At 39.0% G+C, this 16,901-nt stretch overlaps 1 protein-coding gene across 1 annotated transcript in view; it reads right to left on the bottom strand.

Moving 5' to 3' along the window:
* The window catches only part of Ahr (aryl hydrocarbon receptor), a 34,719-nt gene extending 28,656 nt beyond the window's left edge, over window positions 1–6,063 (bottom strand). The window contains exon 1 of the mRNA XM_034514542.2: window positions 5,579–6,063. Within this exon, the coding sequence (XP_034370433.2) occupies window positions 5,579–5,640 (62 nt within the window). The 5' untranslated portion in view covers window positions 5,641–6,063. The remainder of the gene's footprint in view (window positions 1–5,578) is intronic.
* Window positions 6,064–16,901: the final 10,838 nt, after the last annotated feature.

Below are 16,901 nucleotides of genomic sequence, written 5' to 3'. Positions count from 1 at the left end.
TATTTCCCTTTATGAGACAAAAGGCATCCACAGAACCTTCTGAGACTTCTACCTGGAAGCCCCACTGAGTCAGACTCTCTTCCCAGTGTCCTGCTGCTGTTCTCCAGCTGTGATGGGTCCTTCACTGTTGGTTTTAGTTAAGGAGAGATTTATGTGTAAATAGCAGGTGCTTACACAAGAAGCACATATTTAAAAAGCCAGAAAAATTAAATAGGTCTAGAAAACAATGATTCTGCAGGTAATCCTGAAAAGATTAGGATGACTGTTTTCTCTTCCTAGTTCTTAAGCATATGCATGTTCTCTTTTAGTATTACTCTTTGAGCCCACATAACAGATCCAATATACCACAATTACCAAGGTAAGACCGGCAAAATATTAAGGGATGATCAACTGGTAATTTAGCGAACCTCAAATACTTACCATGCAGGAAGCTCTGGTCCCTGCAAAGACAAATGCAGCAATTCTGATTCTCTTACCAGGAGCAAACATACTCTACAGTGAGGCAAACCAGTGTAATGCATTGCTCCGTGATGTAGGTGGTTTAGCAGCGACGCTCAAGGGTTTCTAGAGATGCCGATCTATAAATCAGGTGTTAAATATAAGCAGGACATTCTGGATTCCTAACGCCAGAATACAACAGTTTCTGCGGCTACCATTCTCCTTCAGAAATAAAGGAAAACAAGGGCAGAAATCCTGTCTCTCACACACCTAAGACATTGTGCCCACATGGAAAAGAACATGACAATGGAAAATAATATGAACTACCAATGTATACAAGTGGGAGGGAAATCCAATCACAGAACATTACTTAGCTCAGCAACCAAGAATTTTACACAGTCAAAAACAATGAAAAGCTGAAAGCATGTTTAATCCAAGACTCTGAGGTGAGGCCAGGAAGAGATGAAGCAAACTCGGGAGAGATAGAAAGCTGATGTCCTCACGAAAGGCACCGAGGACGATGCCCAGGACATGAAGCACAAGACGGTGGGCACTGTGTGCATGTTACTGACTTTTAAAATGTGTATGCATTTTAGAGAAATTTAGCTCAGAACAAGAAAAAGAACAAACTAAGAAGCTAAAAAAATATTAGACAAAGTTAAGTCAATACAGGAAACATAAAATCCTACTATTGCACATAAGCACAGTCCCAATATACAAGCTCAACCACCTCCATCACTTGCTTGCAAAACTCATAATATTTTTAAGTAAAATACATGGGTACAGACATGGCTTTTTGACAAACAATGCGGGTGTAATTCAGAAAAATTTTATAATCTAATTTGACACTATATCTGAGTGTAACACATGGTTCAGCCTTAGAAGTATATAAACTTTTGTCTCCCCAAATTCCACCTAAACAGGTTTGTCTTATGGAAATAACACATATATTTAAGAGTTTACAAATCTCCGGGATATGCTCTGAAACACCAGTTAAATTACTGAAATGTTAGAAGTGACAGAACGTGCCCTATAAAGGAAAATACTGAAGGTACTCAGGAGACAACATGCAGTTATTCAAAGTGCTTCACAGTGAGATATGTGTAACAGTGCAGGGAAATGGGGGTTGGGGGACGCTAAGAAAAAGGACATGAATACAAAAGCAAGAGATGAGCAGGTACAGACTGAGTCCTGAAATGGCAATCGACTGTTTCTGCCTCAGTGCTATTAGAAAAGATGCAGTGGATAACCGACAAGGCCCAGGACAGGGGCCATCATGCACACTGATTAACCTGTTCATCCAGACAGTCCCACACCATTGCTAAGAACATCAGGCTTTGGTGCCAACAACTAGAGACTCAATAACCAAAGTCCAGTTTTCCACTTACTACCTGAACCCACTTTGAATGTGAACCTTAGGTCCCAGTGGCATAAAAAAAAGAAATGATAACATTATTTCCATAGTACTTCTATGAAAATGAGATTAAACTGTGTATGGAAACGTCTGTGTTCAATGTTCCTATCAGAACATATTGGGAAAAAAAATAGCAATGTTTGCTGTATGACACTGTTAAGCAAAACAAATAGAGTTTAGAAGTAGAAGAATACTGTTAAGGATCCGTATAGTGCTCACTTCTAACTAATGGTGTTCACTAAGCACAGGAAGGAGACTGCACTGCTCAGTGGCTGTGGAAAGTAAGATTCGCTAGTGTCCGTATGTGCGGATTCACACCTTCAAACATAACCAGCAGTACTTAAAGAATAGGCCTCCACTTGGGTCTCCAGAAGCCTTCTATTTCTCTAGTTTAGTTATAAGGACAGCAGTGGAGTCATTGTCCTGCTAGTCTTAGTAATAATAGTAATAATAATAATAACAACAATAATTAACTTGACCAAGAAAGGGGAGAGAGAAGGAACATGAAATGGTGTGGGTTGGGAAGAGGAGAGGATCTGGGATGAGTTGAAGGAGGGGAAAGAATACAATCAAAATATATTGTATGAAAAAAAAAGAATTTGAATACAGACAGACAAACAACCATAAGAAACGAGACCTGACTCACAGCAGGCAGAAACCAGGCCTCACCCTTTAGTTTAAATCTGTTGCTGATTTTGTTCAGCTTGAGGTGGGCCCCTGTGTTTAGACCCATCTATCGGTTAGTGTGAGGCACAGCCACAGTCTCAGCGTAGATACGCTCTCAGTAAAGCTATCTGAGAGAAACCGAAGAATATTCCGTATCTGCAAAATCCTTTAATTCTAGGTGCTCTGTAGAAAGGGCACCATACTATATCTCTGTGGAAAATTTAGTATTGTGAACTGTAACAACACTCTTAGTAAGTTTTATTATACAGACGAGGCTCACGATGTTTTAATAGAATGGAGGGCTTACACATTACCTCAGCATTCCAGAATACTAATAAGGTAAAAGTTGTTATTGGTGTGTACCTTAGCAGCAGATCATGAGACCCTTGACATGGCTGGCTTAAATACGACCACAGCTGCAGATTTTATTTATTGAACATCTATTATTTGCGAACAATCCTAAACTACAGTAGCAGTAAGACAGTTTCTGTCTTAATAAATGCTTCAAAAATATATTTAAAGTTTTAATCACCAGAGTAGATCGCTCCATCTTCTACTTCATTCAACCATCTTCATAAGATGGAGTAACTAAACAAATGCATGAAACATTGTCCTCTCCAAAGAGAATAAGCAAGAATAGGATATAAGTGAAAACAGACACTAAATGTGCGACCACTAACTAAGAAACATCGCTGAAGATTCTATTCCCAGGTTGGTCTTTGAAATTCTGTCCTTGAAGACGAGGATATGGGCTGCTTCAGATCTCTTAATTTACTAACTTTCACTGCACTGAAGAAGAAGGAAACAGTCATTCACAGTGCAGAGTGTACAAAACACTACTGGCCTGAAATTGAACACATTTCAAACTGACTTCCTACTACAGATAACTGTCATGGTGAGACCAGCCACTAGAGGGGGCTTATTTTGCATCTAGATCCTTATTTGAAGACGGAAAGAGCTTCAGGTTAAAAATCATGTCACTTACTCTGCTCCAAAGTTTCATGGAAACTGTATATTTAAATATGACATTTTTTTTAACACTATCAAATTACGGTGCATATGCTCTGTATAAGTTAATAAGATTAGAAAGCACAGTCAACACATCTTTGTGTTTTTCCTAAAACTGAGGTATTTGGGGCCTCACTGCACACAAGCCAAGTAGCTTAACTTAAAGACTCATATTAAAGCTCAATGGCCTAGTTGTTAAGGGTGAACTTTGATTATGTGCATTATAAAGTTCACTATTTTCTATTCAGGGGGGAAATATAAGCACTTTCACTAGAGGATCTAAGTGCCAGCACTAAAAGTCTTCGACAAAGCAAGCTGGCAAACTTTAAGGCGTATAAAGGGTTAGAGTTGATTAAAGGTGCTATGAACAGATCTGATAAACAGAAGTCAAGAACTAAATAAAATAAAATATAAGTTAGTGGGGACAACAGTTTAGTTGTAAGAAATTACCAAATACAAATTGTGGGGCGATATAATAAAAGGTGTATCTTAATCTAAAGGGAAATGTTGTAGTGTTAAAAGGGAAGCTCCCTCTATTAACTAGAAACTAAAAACACTCAACATTACAATGAATAACATCTAAGAGGGTGAACTTTGTACAGAAAGCAGTTTATGTCCTTAAGTAACACAATGGAAATCAGTTACTTAAACACTCAATCGGGGCGTCAGATTTTATGCTCATGTACCTAACATCTGAGATTTTTCATCTCATGCTGAGTTAGTATTGCTATTAATGAAAACGGGGAACAAGCACTTGAAAGCCTCTGAAACTTCAACCATCAGGAACAAAGTCAAACTGAGCAAACATGTTTTAACAAAATAGAAAACATTTTACAAAATAGCAATGCACTGAAAGCCAGGGTCCAAAGAACTGCTGGGGCGGAAAACTGCTGAGTCAACGATATTTGCGTCCTTTAAAATGTACCATAACACTTCCAAATTCTGATCAGACTAGTTGCACACGAACATCTCCCAGTATTAATTTTTAAGTCAAGATTTGAGGAACTAGAACAGTTGAAATTCTTAAGGGGAATTAAAATCCACAACCCAACGTCTAAGCTAGTAATTAGATGTAAACAGTGTATAAATCTTAAGTTGTTATTTCTTTGGTTCATTTGGTGATAGCTGTCAGGTTTCAGACAAAATGCGAGTTTCTGAATGCCTGATAGTGTTCCTAAAATAATTGATGGTTTTTTTTAAAATAAGAAATGGTAAGTTGTAGAAACTCCAAGGTAGTTATGAATGAACGCGTCAACACAGCCAACTCCTAAATGGAACCCTGTCTCAAGCATGGCTCTCTTCTCTAAGAAAAAATATTTATAAATATCTCCCATCTCACACAAATAGCCCATGGAAACAAAGACCAGAGTCTGTAATCACTGTTAGAATTGGCCAAACTTTTTAAGCAAGGGGAAATGAATTACAGGTAGACAGCAGAAATAACTTACAAGTCAGTCTAGTTCTTTTTCCTCTTTATAATGTTTTAAAATTTTATAGACCCTAAAAGCACTCCAAAAGGTGAAAGAAAGCTTCACTTAAGAGTGCCTAAGAATGCCATCAAGGCGCCAGCCAGGGCACCTGTCCACTGCAAACTCCAACCTGCTACCAATTCTGAGCCTACACTGAGCCCTGCAAAATTGCTGCCTAGGAAGTAAACGAGAGCAAAACAGAAAGCTAGGCGCTAAGAACGGAAAGAAATTCCTTCAAAGGCACAGGTCCCCTCCTTCAAGACAGCACGTGGTTAGCTCTGCCCATCGTCTCACCTCAGTGAGCTGTCTACTCATCCTCCGTATCCCCTAAAGCTCACGGTGGTGGAGATCTAGAGTGAAGGATTTCCAAGCAGGCTTAACTAAGCCAGAGCGGCACTAGGTAGGTCAGAGCTGTCAACGAATCAGGGCCAGGGAAGGTCGCCGAGCTACAAGGTACAGGCGCCCGAAAGCAGGGATTTTTTTTTTTTTTTTTTTAATGCATTGGTTGAGACCCAGCTCCTGGATGGCTGCACGCGTGGGGACCTCCCGCACCCGCAGAGCGCGCCTGCCCGCCGTCACTCACGTTTTCTGCACCGGCTTGCGCCGCTTGCGGCTGGCATAGGTGATGTTGGCGCCGCTGCTCATGGTGCCCGCGCCCTGCCCGCTTCACCTGCGTCCCGGAGGCGGCGCCCTGTCCGCGCTGCGCCCAGGTGAGCCGCCGCCGCCGAGGGCGGGACCGACCGCGACGCGCAGGTGCGGGCGACAGAGGGGACGCGGGACTGCCCGGGCTGGCCGCGGAGAGGAAACCCGCACGCCAGCCGCGCCCGGTCCCGAGGGTCAGGAGGAGACGCGGTGCTCAAGGGCTTCCCTGCTCAGGCGATGTGCTGCCGCGCCGCTCAGAGCCCAGCCGGGCTGCCAACCCCCGAGTCCGTCCACCAGTCCGACCTCCGGGTCGCTCCGGGCTTAGCCTCTCCGGGACACGCGCGGGGCACCGAGCGTCGAGGGGACCGCACACATGCGCTGCCGCCCGCCGCGAGCCCGCTCCTCCGCAGCCGCGACCCCGCGCAGCTCCGCCCAGGGCTCCAGCCCCGCCCCACCTGCTTGGCCCTGCCCCTCACGGTTCCCAGGAGGGCTCCACCCTCTTCACAGCACGTGATGACGCAGGACGTAGTGGCTCCCTACAGTTCTTGCTGCCAGAGCTTCTGGGGTTGGGCTGGTGTTTGCACCAGTACCTGTTTCCCAACCTAGAAGGGGGTGTGAGGCCACATTATGCCTAGGCAAATTCCTTGTACCCAGACATCAAGATTTACCAGGCAAAGAGCTTAGCTCCTCCTGGAGCTGAGTCATCTAATTTTTGACAAAGAGTTTACTATGAGCTGGTAGATAAATACTACAACTGGAGTGTTGGGGGGGGGGGGGAACTTCAGAAATGCCTTACAAAGTTAAGCATTGAAAACTAGCTTTATAATCCTTTCCCCTCCCACATTTAATGTATGTCTACAGAAGACAATAAAATATCTTTTCCTCCTTTAGAGTTCAGAAAGATGAGAAGGAAAGAGGCATAGGAGTGCTGAGGGTGTGAGAAATTGGAGGATAGGCACTAAGACTATGATCAGAGAGCTGAGCTTTTGTTGGTAGTCCGGTACAGCTGGTGGGAGAAAATAAAATGTAATGAATATTCAGAAAAAAAAAATTCTAGGAACAAATCATAAAGCCTTAATGAAGAAGTTGGGTCTGATTCTGCAGGCAGCGGAAAGCTTTTAAAGGCTTAATTTGGAAGATGATATTCCTGCTCTCTTAGGAAAACCACTGTGGGAAAAGGTGGCAATTCTGTTACTCGGGAGCAAAACGGATGGAGAGAGAATCGCTGGGACATTGATGAAGTCGTCCAGGTGCAAGTCCAGTGATACAGCAATGGGGATGAGGGAGAAGAGAGAGCAGAGATGATAAAGAATGAGGGAAGATAACTGTTAACTAACAAAGAACAGAGGCAGAGAAGTGCATTTTGGGAATCACGGAGGTGATGATGGACATGGTGGAAATGCAGATGAAGTCTGACGTATTTTATAGATTTGAGAGAGAAATAAGAAGAGAGGATACATGACAGCAAGGAAAAGGATATCCAGAAAGCTAAGAACAACAAATGGTGCCGAGGCTGTGGAGAAAGAGGAACCCTTCCTCGCTGTGGGTAGTTGTGTAAACTGGTCCAGCCGCTGTGGAACTCTGCATGGAGTTTCTCAACAAACTAAAAACAGATCCACAAGATGACCTGCTTGCTATACTACTTCTGTGCACATACCTGAAGGCCCTTCATTCATAACAGGTAAGAGGTGGACCTGGACTAGATGCACATCAACATATGGATGGATAAATAAAATGTAGATCATATACAGAATGGCATTTTATGGGACCCTGAAGAAAACTGAAATCATGGCATTTGCAGGTAAATGAGTGGAACTGGAGACCGTCATGTTTTCTCTCAGGTATGCTCTAGAATTTGATTTTTATACATGAAGGTGATCATGAGAGTGGGAAAAGGAGCTCTTGGGTTGGAAGTGAGAAGAGAAGGGGCAAGAGAATGCATATGAGAAGAGGGGTTCCTGTGGGAGCGAGCAGAGCAGCAGGAGTGGGGTAAGGAATTGGGGGGAATCAGAGAATAATGTGTACATTTCATTAAGCCATCACTTTATATGCTAATATTAGAAACAAATTAAGAATTAAAATTAATAGTTTTGTCAACTATGTTTCTAGCTGAGTAACAATGAGATGCACTCCCAGAAAGAAATTATAAAGCTGGCCGCATACTTCTCAGGTTTCAAATAGATTTAGGACATCTAAGAAAAGATGGTGAATGGGGCAACCGGAGAGGTAGAAGCTGGAGCCATGAGAAGCCATTTGCTAGTGGGCAAAGAAGAGAGCACGGTGATGTCTTATGGGTTCTGCAAAAGAACTGCCAGGACTCAAACCTGAAAAGCTGAAGACCGCACCCCCATGAAAGCTGGCTCCACTGGTGGAGTAAAAGATGAAAAGTGGCCCTGTAATTCCAACAACATGGAAGGCTGAGACAAGAGAACAGAGGCTCAATGGCCAGTCTGAACTATATCCCGGGCCCCATTGTTAATAATAATGTAGAGTTGGTTTAATGTGGGTGAAGAGTGGGTTCTACTTCTTTACAAAAGAGGGAGGGGATGTTGACTCTGTAAAAGAAAAAAAAAAGACAAAGGCAATAAGTAACAATAGCTATTTATAGGAAAGCAGAGAAAGTGTCCAAGCAGAAATGAGATCAGGGCTGTGGTGGACTTGCTAACAACAGGAGCAGTTCTTGAGGTGCTTTGCTTTTTAAAATGTCCTCCAGAACTTCCATAGGGCTTCAAGATTCAAGCCTGTAATCTCGGCATGTAGTGTGCTGAGGCAGGAAGGGGGCTACAAGTTCAAGGCCAGTCTAAGCAACAAGGTGGGACTTCTTTTCTTAAATGGGGGGCTTGCACAGAATGTCTTTACTGAGTCAGACTCTGACTTTAATAAGGTCTTCCAGGTGATGCAACAGTTTGAGGTTGAGTGTTGTGTAAGGTGGGTGTGTGTGTGTGAAGGATAAATGAGTGACATTGAGTAGACTAGTAAAATTTACAATGAAAATAAATGAAAGGGCATCTTAGCCTTATCAATAGAAGACTGCGTATGCCCAGGGGTCGGTAGCTTTCATGCTAATTTCATTTTAGAAATGCACACATCAGAAGTGATCTTGGAAATGGCAACAGGAAAGTGGGCATCACTGCTTTATTTCCAATATATAAACCCCTGAAAAATAACCCAGAACTGTGGGATGAGCTTACAGGAAGTAATAATCCTACTGAGAGTTGCCTTTTACTTAAGGCAATAAATAAATAAAATAAATGAATAAATAAATAAAAACAAATTTCTAAAGAAGATCATTTACACTGCTCAGGAAAGCCAAGAGTATAGGCCAAACATCTTTATGTTTTCTTCTCTTCCATTTCTTTGTCTGCATGAATGGGATGGACGGAACACATAATCATTCTATCCCAACATGCATTAAGTGGGAAAGAATAATTTCCTCTTAGCACAGCAACCAGAAATGTAAAACACACATTAAAACAGTCCATCAGAACAGACTGAATAAGTCACAGCTCCTCCACAGTAAAGGCTTGTACTAAATGTGTTATACTCTTGGTAGGTTGTTGATTGGTTTTGTTTTTTAAGTCATCTTTTTTTTTTAAATGGTGGCCTTTTTCCTATCATACTTTCCGTGTCTGGTTAAAATATTATTTAGGAGTTCTCATATTTACTCTTAGGCAATAAATCTTTGTATAGCTAAGACTAACACTAACGGTCACAATAAAATTTCAGAAATTCATTTCATTTCAGTAATGGCAGCAAAAACTTCACTTAAGAGTTAGTGTGCTAATAAAGCCAGTCTCTAATGTGAGCTGTTACAAACAACAACATGACACAGGTGGCATTTTATAGAAAACAATGCTTCTAATTACCACTGCAGAACATGACCCACAACTTGTCACTTGTGACCATCCACAAAGAAGGTTAGTTTTCTGGGATCAAGTAACATGATACTTTTCTTGCAATAATTTGTTTATAACAGTCCATTAACACCCAACTACTTTACCCAGTATGAAAACAGTATGTTTAAGGTTTAAGTATGTTAATATAGTATTAAACAATATGTTTAATACTACAAATGTAGAAATTCAAGCTAATTCTGTCTCAATACTTATATCCATCCCCTTCACTGAGATATTTAATTTCTACAAGAAGCCAGACATGTCAAGATACACTAGTGATAACAGACAGGCTCCCTAATAGAGCCTGCAATGTAATAGAAGAGAGAATAATTAATCAAGATCAAGTGGTTGCATAGGTAAATGTGTAATTGCATTTGTGAGTCATGCTGTGAGAAGTGCTATGGAATGTGTCACAGCTGTGCAAGATCTGCTAAGGTGGGGTCACTCGGAGGCAGCTGAGCTGAGCCTTGCAATACAAATGGGCTTCTGTGGGTGTAAGGTGGAAGGAAGGCTATTTCAAGCAGACCAACATGTGTAATATTTACCTTTTCCTCTTCTTCACTTCTGCAGCTATAAACCACCTGCCCTCAAAACTACTGATATCATACTTCCTTTTTTTTTTTTTTTTTTTTAAAAAGGATCATAGTCCTTGCCTTCCAAACTGTACTGAGGTGGCCTAAGTGACTAGCATAAAGATCAACTGTGATGACTATTCAAAATTTGAAGCCCAACACAGTGACATCACTTGGAAACCATGGACACTACTAATTTGAGATAGTCTGAGCCTCTACATTTCACTATTCCAGTCTTCTTGCAATATTGTTATGAGGCTGAGTTTCTAGATTCTAGGTCTTGTCAGTCCTATTTCAGCTCAAAATGTAAGTTTATTTGTGTCTAATATGCTTTAATTTATTTCATAATATAATTCGTTTATACATTGCTTGTCAACACGGAAGACCTTAACACACAGTTATAGATCTCAGCTATTTCTAAATACTTAATTTCTTCTTACTAGCTCGGTTATTTTACTACAATGTCATAGTCAGAAGGTACAAACAAAGAATTAATAGAGGTTAAAGAATTCTGTGAGTATATGGTTAGACTGACAAGAATTATTGGAATTATTCTTGAAAAAGGACCTATAATAAAATGTAAGAATACTTTGTTATCAGTCAAAATTATTTTCCTTCACATAGGAATAATTGATGTTGTTATTCACATTAATTTATTGATTATTTATGTAGGAGGGGGTACTATATGTATATGAGCACATGACACGGTGTCATGGCACATGTGTAGGTCAGAGATTAACATGTAGGAAAGGATGTTTTCCTTCTACTATGTGAGTTCTGGGGATGGACTCAGGCAATCAGCCTTGGTCTTGAGTACCTTTATCTACAAGCAAAACAACTAGCTCAACATGCTGTGAGTCTAAATGCTAATATTTTATTTTCTGACCCTTTTATTTTCATATATATATGAAACTCAGTCATGAAGAAGTTGCTGAAGAAGCTTATGTTTCACATACTAAGATTCATATCTTATTTAGTAAACATTTTACTAAAATATTTGTATAAAGATAAATTTCTGTAAAGATACTCAACTTTAGAGATAATTATGAAATTGAAATAATGATATGCACTCTTTGAAATTCAAGACAAAATATAGAAGAAACTTAAAATATAGTAAATTTATTCTAAAAAAGAAAATCATATCCATTTTTGAAATGTTTATAAAGATAAATGATCACAGAACTAGATCTAGAAATTTATATTTTAAGTTTGCTAAGCTGGAAAGACTAACACATTTTGCTGCATAGTAAAATATATTCTTGAGAAATACTTGACTTGCATTTGTTCAGTCTCGGAGACAGTGATCCTTAATCTGTTTTACATAGTGTGCTTACCTTAAAGAGCCAATGAACTCATGTATGTAAATAATTCAAGATTGTGTAATTCAAGAATAGGCTTAGCACAAATTATGCATATATATAATATATTAATGTATATAATATATATTAATATATACATATATATTAAAGCACTGATAGTATTTTATACAAATACTTTCTCATTAGCCCTTAACTATTAGTGATTTCTCCTTTATGTACTTTCTTTGTTAACAAGACTTTATAATACATATGCCATCAGAGTTTATAGTTAACTACTAAAGTGATACATATTTATAATCATTTTTTGGGAAGAGAGCTATGCTAGGAAGGTGCTATAAGACATCCAAAAAAATCTGCCTTTACTTGATTGGTAAGTCTAATGATAAAGAAGATGTAGTTACATATTTAATCAAATGGCTGCAGTATGGCAGAATGCTCTGTAAAGCATTATTCTCAGCCTTCCTCCAAATAGAGCTGCAAAAATTTCCCCTGTAAAACTGTAAATTTGAAGTGAACGATTTCCCTGCCTAAACATAAATGGAATTCCCAGGAGTATAGAGGAGCTAGAATAGAAATCATTTACAGGAATCAATTCATCCTCAATTCAGAGACAAATCTAACACCCTATCCATCTCTACTATGAGTTCAATCCACTTGATTATGCTAAAGAAGGTTGGACTCATCTCAGTAGACAGCTTGCTTACTAGGCACCAAACCTGGAGGTTAATCTCCCATTACTACATAAAATAAATAAATGAATAAATAAACAGATTCACATTAAGCAAATGTGCTACAGGGAAAATCATACAAATCAAATAGTTAAGTGACAACATATTCATAATAAAAATCTATTTAAAACATTAAATCAATTGTTTGGAAATATAAACCTATCTAAACTCTAGAAATCAAAGGTTTTGAATATTAAACCATTTGTATGCCACTTTTCCATGATATTTACTTATAAAAGCACATTTTTCTAGTGATCATATTTATGCCAAATATTCACAGCATTGTTATAAATGGGTGTATATTGACTTTTTCTCCCAGTAGTGATGTGCTTTTAAAAACCCCAGCCTGAGTTCCACTGGACTACTTTGATTGTGCGATGATGTAATGTGAAACCTGTGACTCTTTGGGGTACCCTTGAACAGTTCTGAGAGAAAGTCTGACTTCAATGAAAACGGCACTAAGAGAACCATGTAGCAAATGGAAGTCAGCGTCAGACAACACATTGTGCCAACTGTTTGGATTCACTTATCAGATTTTGTCTTTTGGGGTTAGTATAAAAAAAGTTGACATTCCTATAAAATTTCCCCCAATTAGTTGTAAGCATGTTTGACGCATTATGTCAATAAAGGAAATAGCCTCAGATGAAACACGGGATATTTGCACTAACTGATGAGAAGTAGGCTGTGCTTTACAGGCACAAAACTATCCTTATTTTCAAAGTCCTTATTATAAATCATTTTAAAGAAGAAAACATCATGACAACACGAAAAAGAATGTAATAGCTGCCACCTAATAGCTGTTTCCCCATCTCTTAAAAGTCTCAAAAGAAGAGAGAATAACCCACCCATGCTGAAAGAGAATTATGAGACACCTTTAAACTAATACTCTGTCATTATGTATAAAGTGCCAAGTCTCTAATTGCAATTTGCTTAATTTTGGGGGGAAAGCTCCAATTTAGTAAATGACCTCATCTACTTAAGACTGAGGTGACTTGATACTTGCCATTTCATCAACAGCACATACATTTTCAAACTTGGGTATTTCTTTCTCTATGTTTCCATGGTACAAAGATAATACATACACTTCTGCCAACGATTTTAAGCCAATAATATCCATTTGATTTGAGAGCGGAAACTGATCCATTATAACTAAACTTGAGTGGCTGAATCTTTATATAAATTTCATCATCTCTTGAATTTTAATCTAATATTTCACTTAAGTTTAAACAGAATTTCCCCAATTACATATGAACATGGCCTCCATGAAATATTTATAAAGGAAAGAGCTGTAGATATATCAAACTGTCCATATAGAAACAGCTTGATTATAAATGTAAATAGAAGTTTGCTATAAATTTACATTTTCTTTTAAGGAGTAGATTAGGAAATTTTGTGCTTACATTATTGAGTGTACACACACATGCACACAAACATATATGTGTGTATTTTTATGTAAATTTATATATTCATATATACATCTGAAATTACATTAAGACGTATTTGAAAAGAAAATAATGTAATTGAAAATGAATGAAATATTACAGGTCTATTCAATTGTTTTCATTTTATCCTATTTTATTTGCATATTACATAATCCTTAATATTGTTGTAAACCTAAGTGTCTTAGTTAGGGTTTTACTGCTGTGAATAGACACTATGACCAAGGCAACTCTTATGAGGACAACATTTTATTGGGACTGGCTTATAGGTTCAGAGATTCAGTCCATTATCATCAAGGCAGGAACATGGCAGCCTCCCGGCAGGCATAACACAGGAGAAGCTGAGAGTTCTACATCTGGTTCCAAAGACAAACATGAGAAGACTGAATCCTCAGGCAGTTAGGAGAAGGGTCTCAAAGCCCTTCCTCAAAGTGGCACACTTCCTCCATCAAGGCCACACCTACTCCAACAGGGCCACACCTCCTAATAGTGCCACTCCCTGGGCCAAGCACATTCAAACCACCACACTAAGAGAATTTAAGTTTGAAGCCTTACATATTATTTTCCTATTATGCATGATTAAAATGGAAGAGATTTTAATGTCTCAGCTCTTTTGTAAGCATTTTTTTCTGTGTATGATCAGCAGATAGCACACATTAAAATAAAGAAAAAGCTAAAAATATTGCTATTTGTTAGCTTTCACTGGCAGAAAGAAAGCCACTAATGTAGCCTGTGATAAAGTCCTTCCCCCTTTTAATAAGGAGGCTTGTGTAGTGCTGACATTAAAAGGATTAAACAGCAAGCCTGCTGAGAAAAATGCTCAGAGGTATTAAACCCTAGCAGTGTTGGTTTAACTGTAAGTACTGTAGAATGAGATTAAGTCCAAGTTTGGAAGGAGAACTAGGTTTGACAGAAGGTAACAATATTCATAGAAGCCTGAATTAATGCTTCAGTGAAAAATATAATTAGCACAAGATTTGAAAATATGTCTCCTTTGGCAAATGTCTCCAGAGTAATCAAAACTGCAGACTGATGGAGTGGAAAGAGCGCTGGGCAAAGGGCCAGAGTTGCAGAGTTCAAGCTTGCTGCTGTAACATTCACCAGCTCTGTGTCCTCAGAAAAGAAGTTTCTCAAGTCCTTGAATCTCTGGATGATGGATACGGACAATTGTAACCAGTCTTGCTTCTTCATAAAGTATACTTCTACACTACAGAGGCCGGAGGGCTGAACATGGAATTCCCCTGATTTTCATGCCATTGAAACAGATTAGGTTCAGTGGAAGGCATTTAGAGGCAGGACTCATCATCCTGCCACTATCTTTGCTTTCTGCTAAGTGATCTTAGCTCTTCTATGATAGGCTCCTGCATCTGAGTTAGAGATGTGCTAATCTCAGAGGCTGTTGAATTACAGCTGTGGTGGCACCTGGTCCTTACATTCTAATTGTAGAGGCATATATACTATGATTTCATAGTAACTTCTGAAGTTGTCACCTTCCCCACTGAGGCAGAAACAGTACCCCCATCCTAGCCAACTGTAGAATATTCTGGAAACATTTCTTGATGCCCAGCCTAGAGTTGCTATTTTTAGCTCTTCTAATTATTTTGTAAGCTTTTAATTCCTTATAGATAATCTCTGTCTACTTAAAATGCCCAGAGATTATCTTGTTTCCCATTGAACTCTAATTGATAGACAGGTAAAAATTCATTCTTTATACAAGGTCTTTGAGAAGACCAAACAAGTATGTATTCTTGAAAAGCTGGTCACACCCATCAATCAGCAGCTGTCAAATACTTCATTGTATTCTTTTACTATTAATTTTAACATGATAATATAAGTATCAACATATTTCATGTAGTATTCTTTCAGAAAAATAATTCAAAACAAATTATTACGTAATTTAAATGTGTCCATAAAGTACAACGCTTCAGTTGGGAAGAATAGTCATGGGCCTCCCTGACCAATTTCTTATAGCTGAAATGGAGAGATTACTACTTCAGAGTTATATCTTTCCGTTTCTGTACTACTTTTCTGTGATGATGGCAATCAGAATCGCAGTGGCTCACAGGGAGTGTGGGGAGGGAGCTGACATCGCAGTGGCTCACTGGGAGTGTGGGGAGGGGGCTGACACCTCACCCCATGTGTGCAGAGACGGAGAAGTTGCAGAAACACTTTGTTCTGTATTCTTCGTCTCTGCATCTTCTAAGGAAATGAAACCATCCTTATTCTCTTCCATCAGTTTGTCGGTCCATTTCTTGTGCCTGTTGAGCCAAGAGACTTTGCTCCCTCATACTAGCCCTCCCTCTCTTCACTTTCTGAGTGAGGTGAACTAAAGCTAAAACGAAAAGAAGAAGACTGTGTATATCAGGAGACTGTTCAGTTAAATCTTCAGAAACCATTTCACGGTCGTGGCTTTCCCTGGGCAAGTGAAGTGGATGTTCTCTGAAATGATATTCTAGAGACTTATGTATTCCTCAGAAATCCCATAACCCGAAGAACAGAACTTTGTAAAGCTGCTGTGACTCGGCAAGTCACAGATGTGATTAAGGTGTCAGCTTGTCACAAAACAAATTAGTACTACATTTGCGTTTGGACGAGGGCACTTAAATATTTAGTGCAGTGTGTACAATTTTCAGGACCACAGGACCATAAACAGCCAGACACACTCCTTATATAAGCTATCTTTACAACATGTTATAGTACTATTTAAAATTAAAGGCTCATTGCTATATAATATGTCTGCAAGATGCTGTCGGACAATGTGATTTAGTTCTTGCAGTTTAAAGCTTTTGCTTTTGTTTGTTTTACTGTAAGTTAAATCCCTACTGGTAATTTTAAACTCTGTCATAGTTATTATGGTTACACAAAATTTTAATGTGATATTACAATATATAAAACAACATTTACAGGGTTTGTGTGTGTGTGTGAGAAAGAGAGAGAGAGAGAAAGAGAAAGAGAGAGAAAGAGAGAGACAGACAGACAGACAGACAGACAGACAGCAGGCAGATTAGACATTTTTGCTTACTTTACTGTTTCAAAGTTCATCCATGCCATGGCATGTAGCAGTACTTCATATTTTTACATAAATAGACACCGTGTGGGATATGCAAATAATAATATTTAGTTGTGTGCATATTCCATATTTGTCAACTTATTCAACGGTTGATAGACATTTGGGTAGTTTCTGTTTGAGGCCAGTACAAGTAATATTCATATACAAGAACTCTGTGTGAACTTATTTTTAGGATTTGGGTGTGATATGTTCCCCCATAGGCTTTTATGTTGGAATAGCTGGTAGGTGCTGTTTTGAGTT

The sequence above is a fragment of the Arvicanthis niloticus genome, chromosome 11, assembly GCF_011762505.2.
Source record: "Arvicanthis niloticus isolate mArvNil1 chromosome 11, mArvNil1.pat.X, whole genome shotgun sequence".
NCBI lineage: Eukaryota > Metazoa > Chordata > Mammalia > Rodentia > Muridae > Arvicanthis > Arvicanthis niloticus.
The sequence above is the reverse complement of the archived record's forward strand: the minus strand, read 5'-3'. Positions and strand labels throughout refer to the sequence as shown.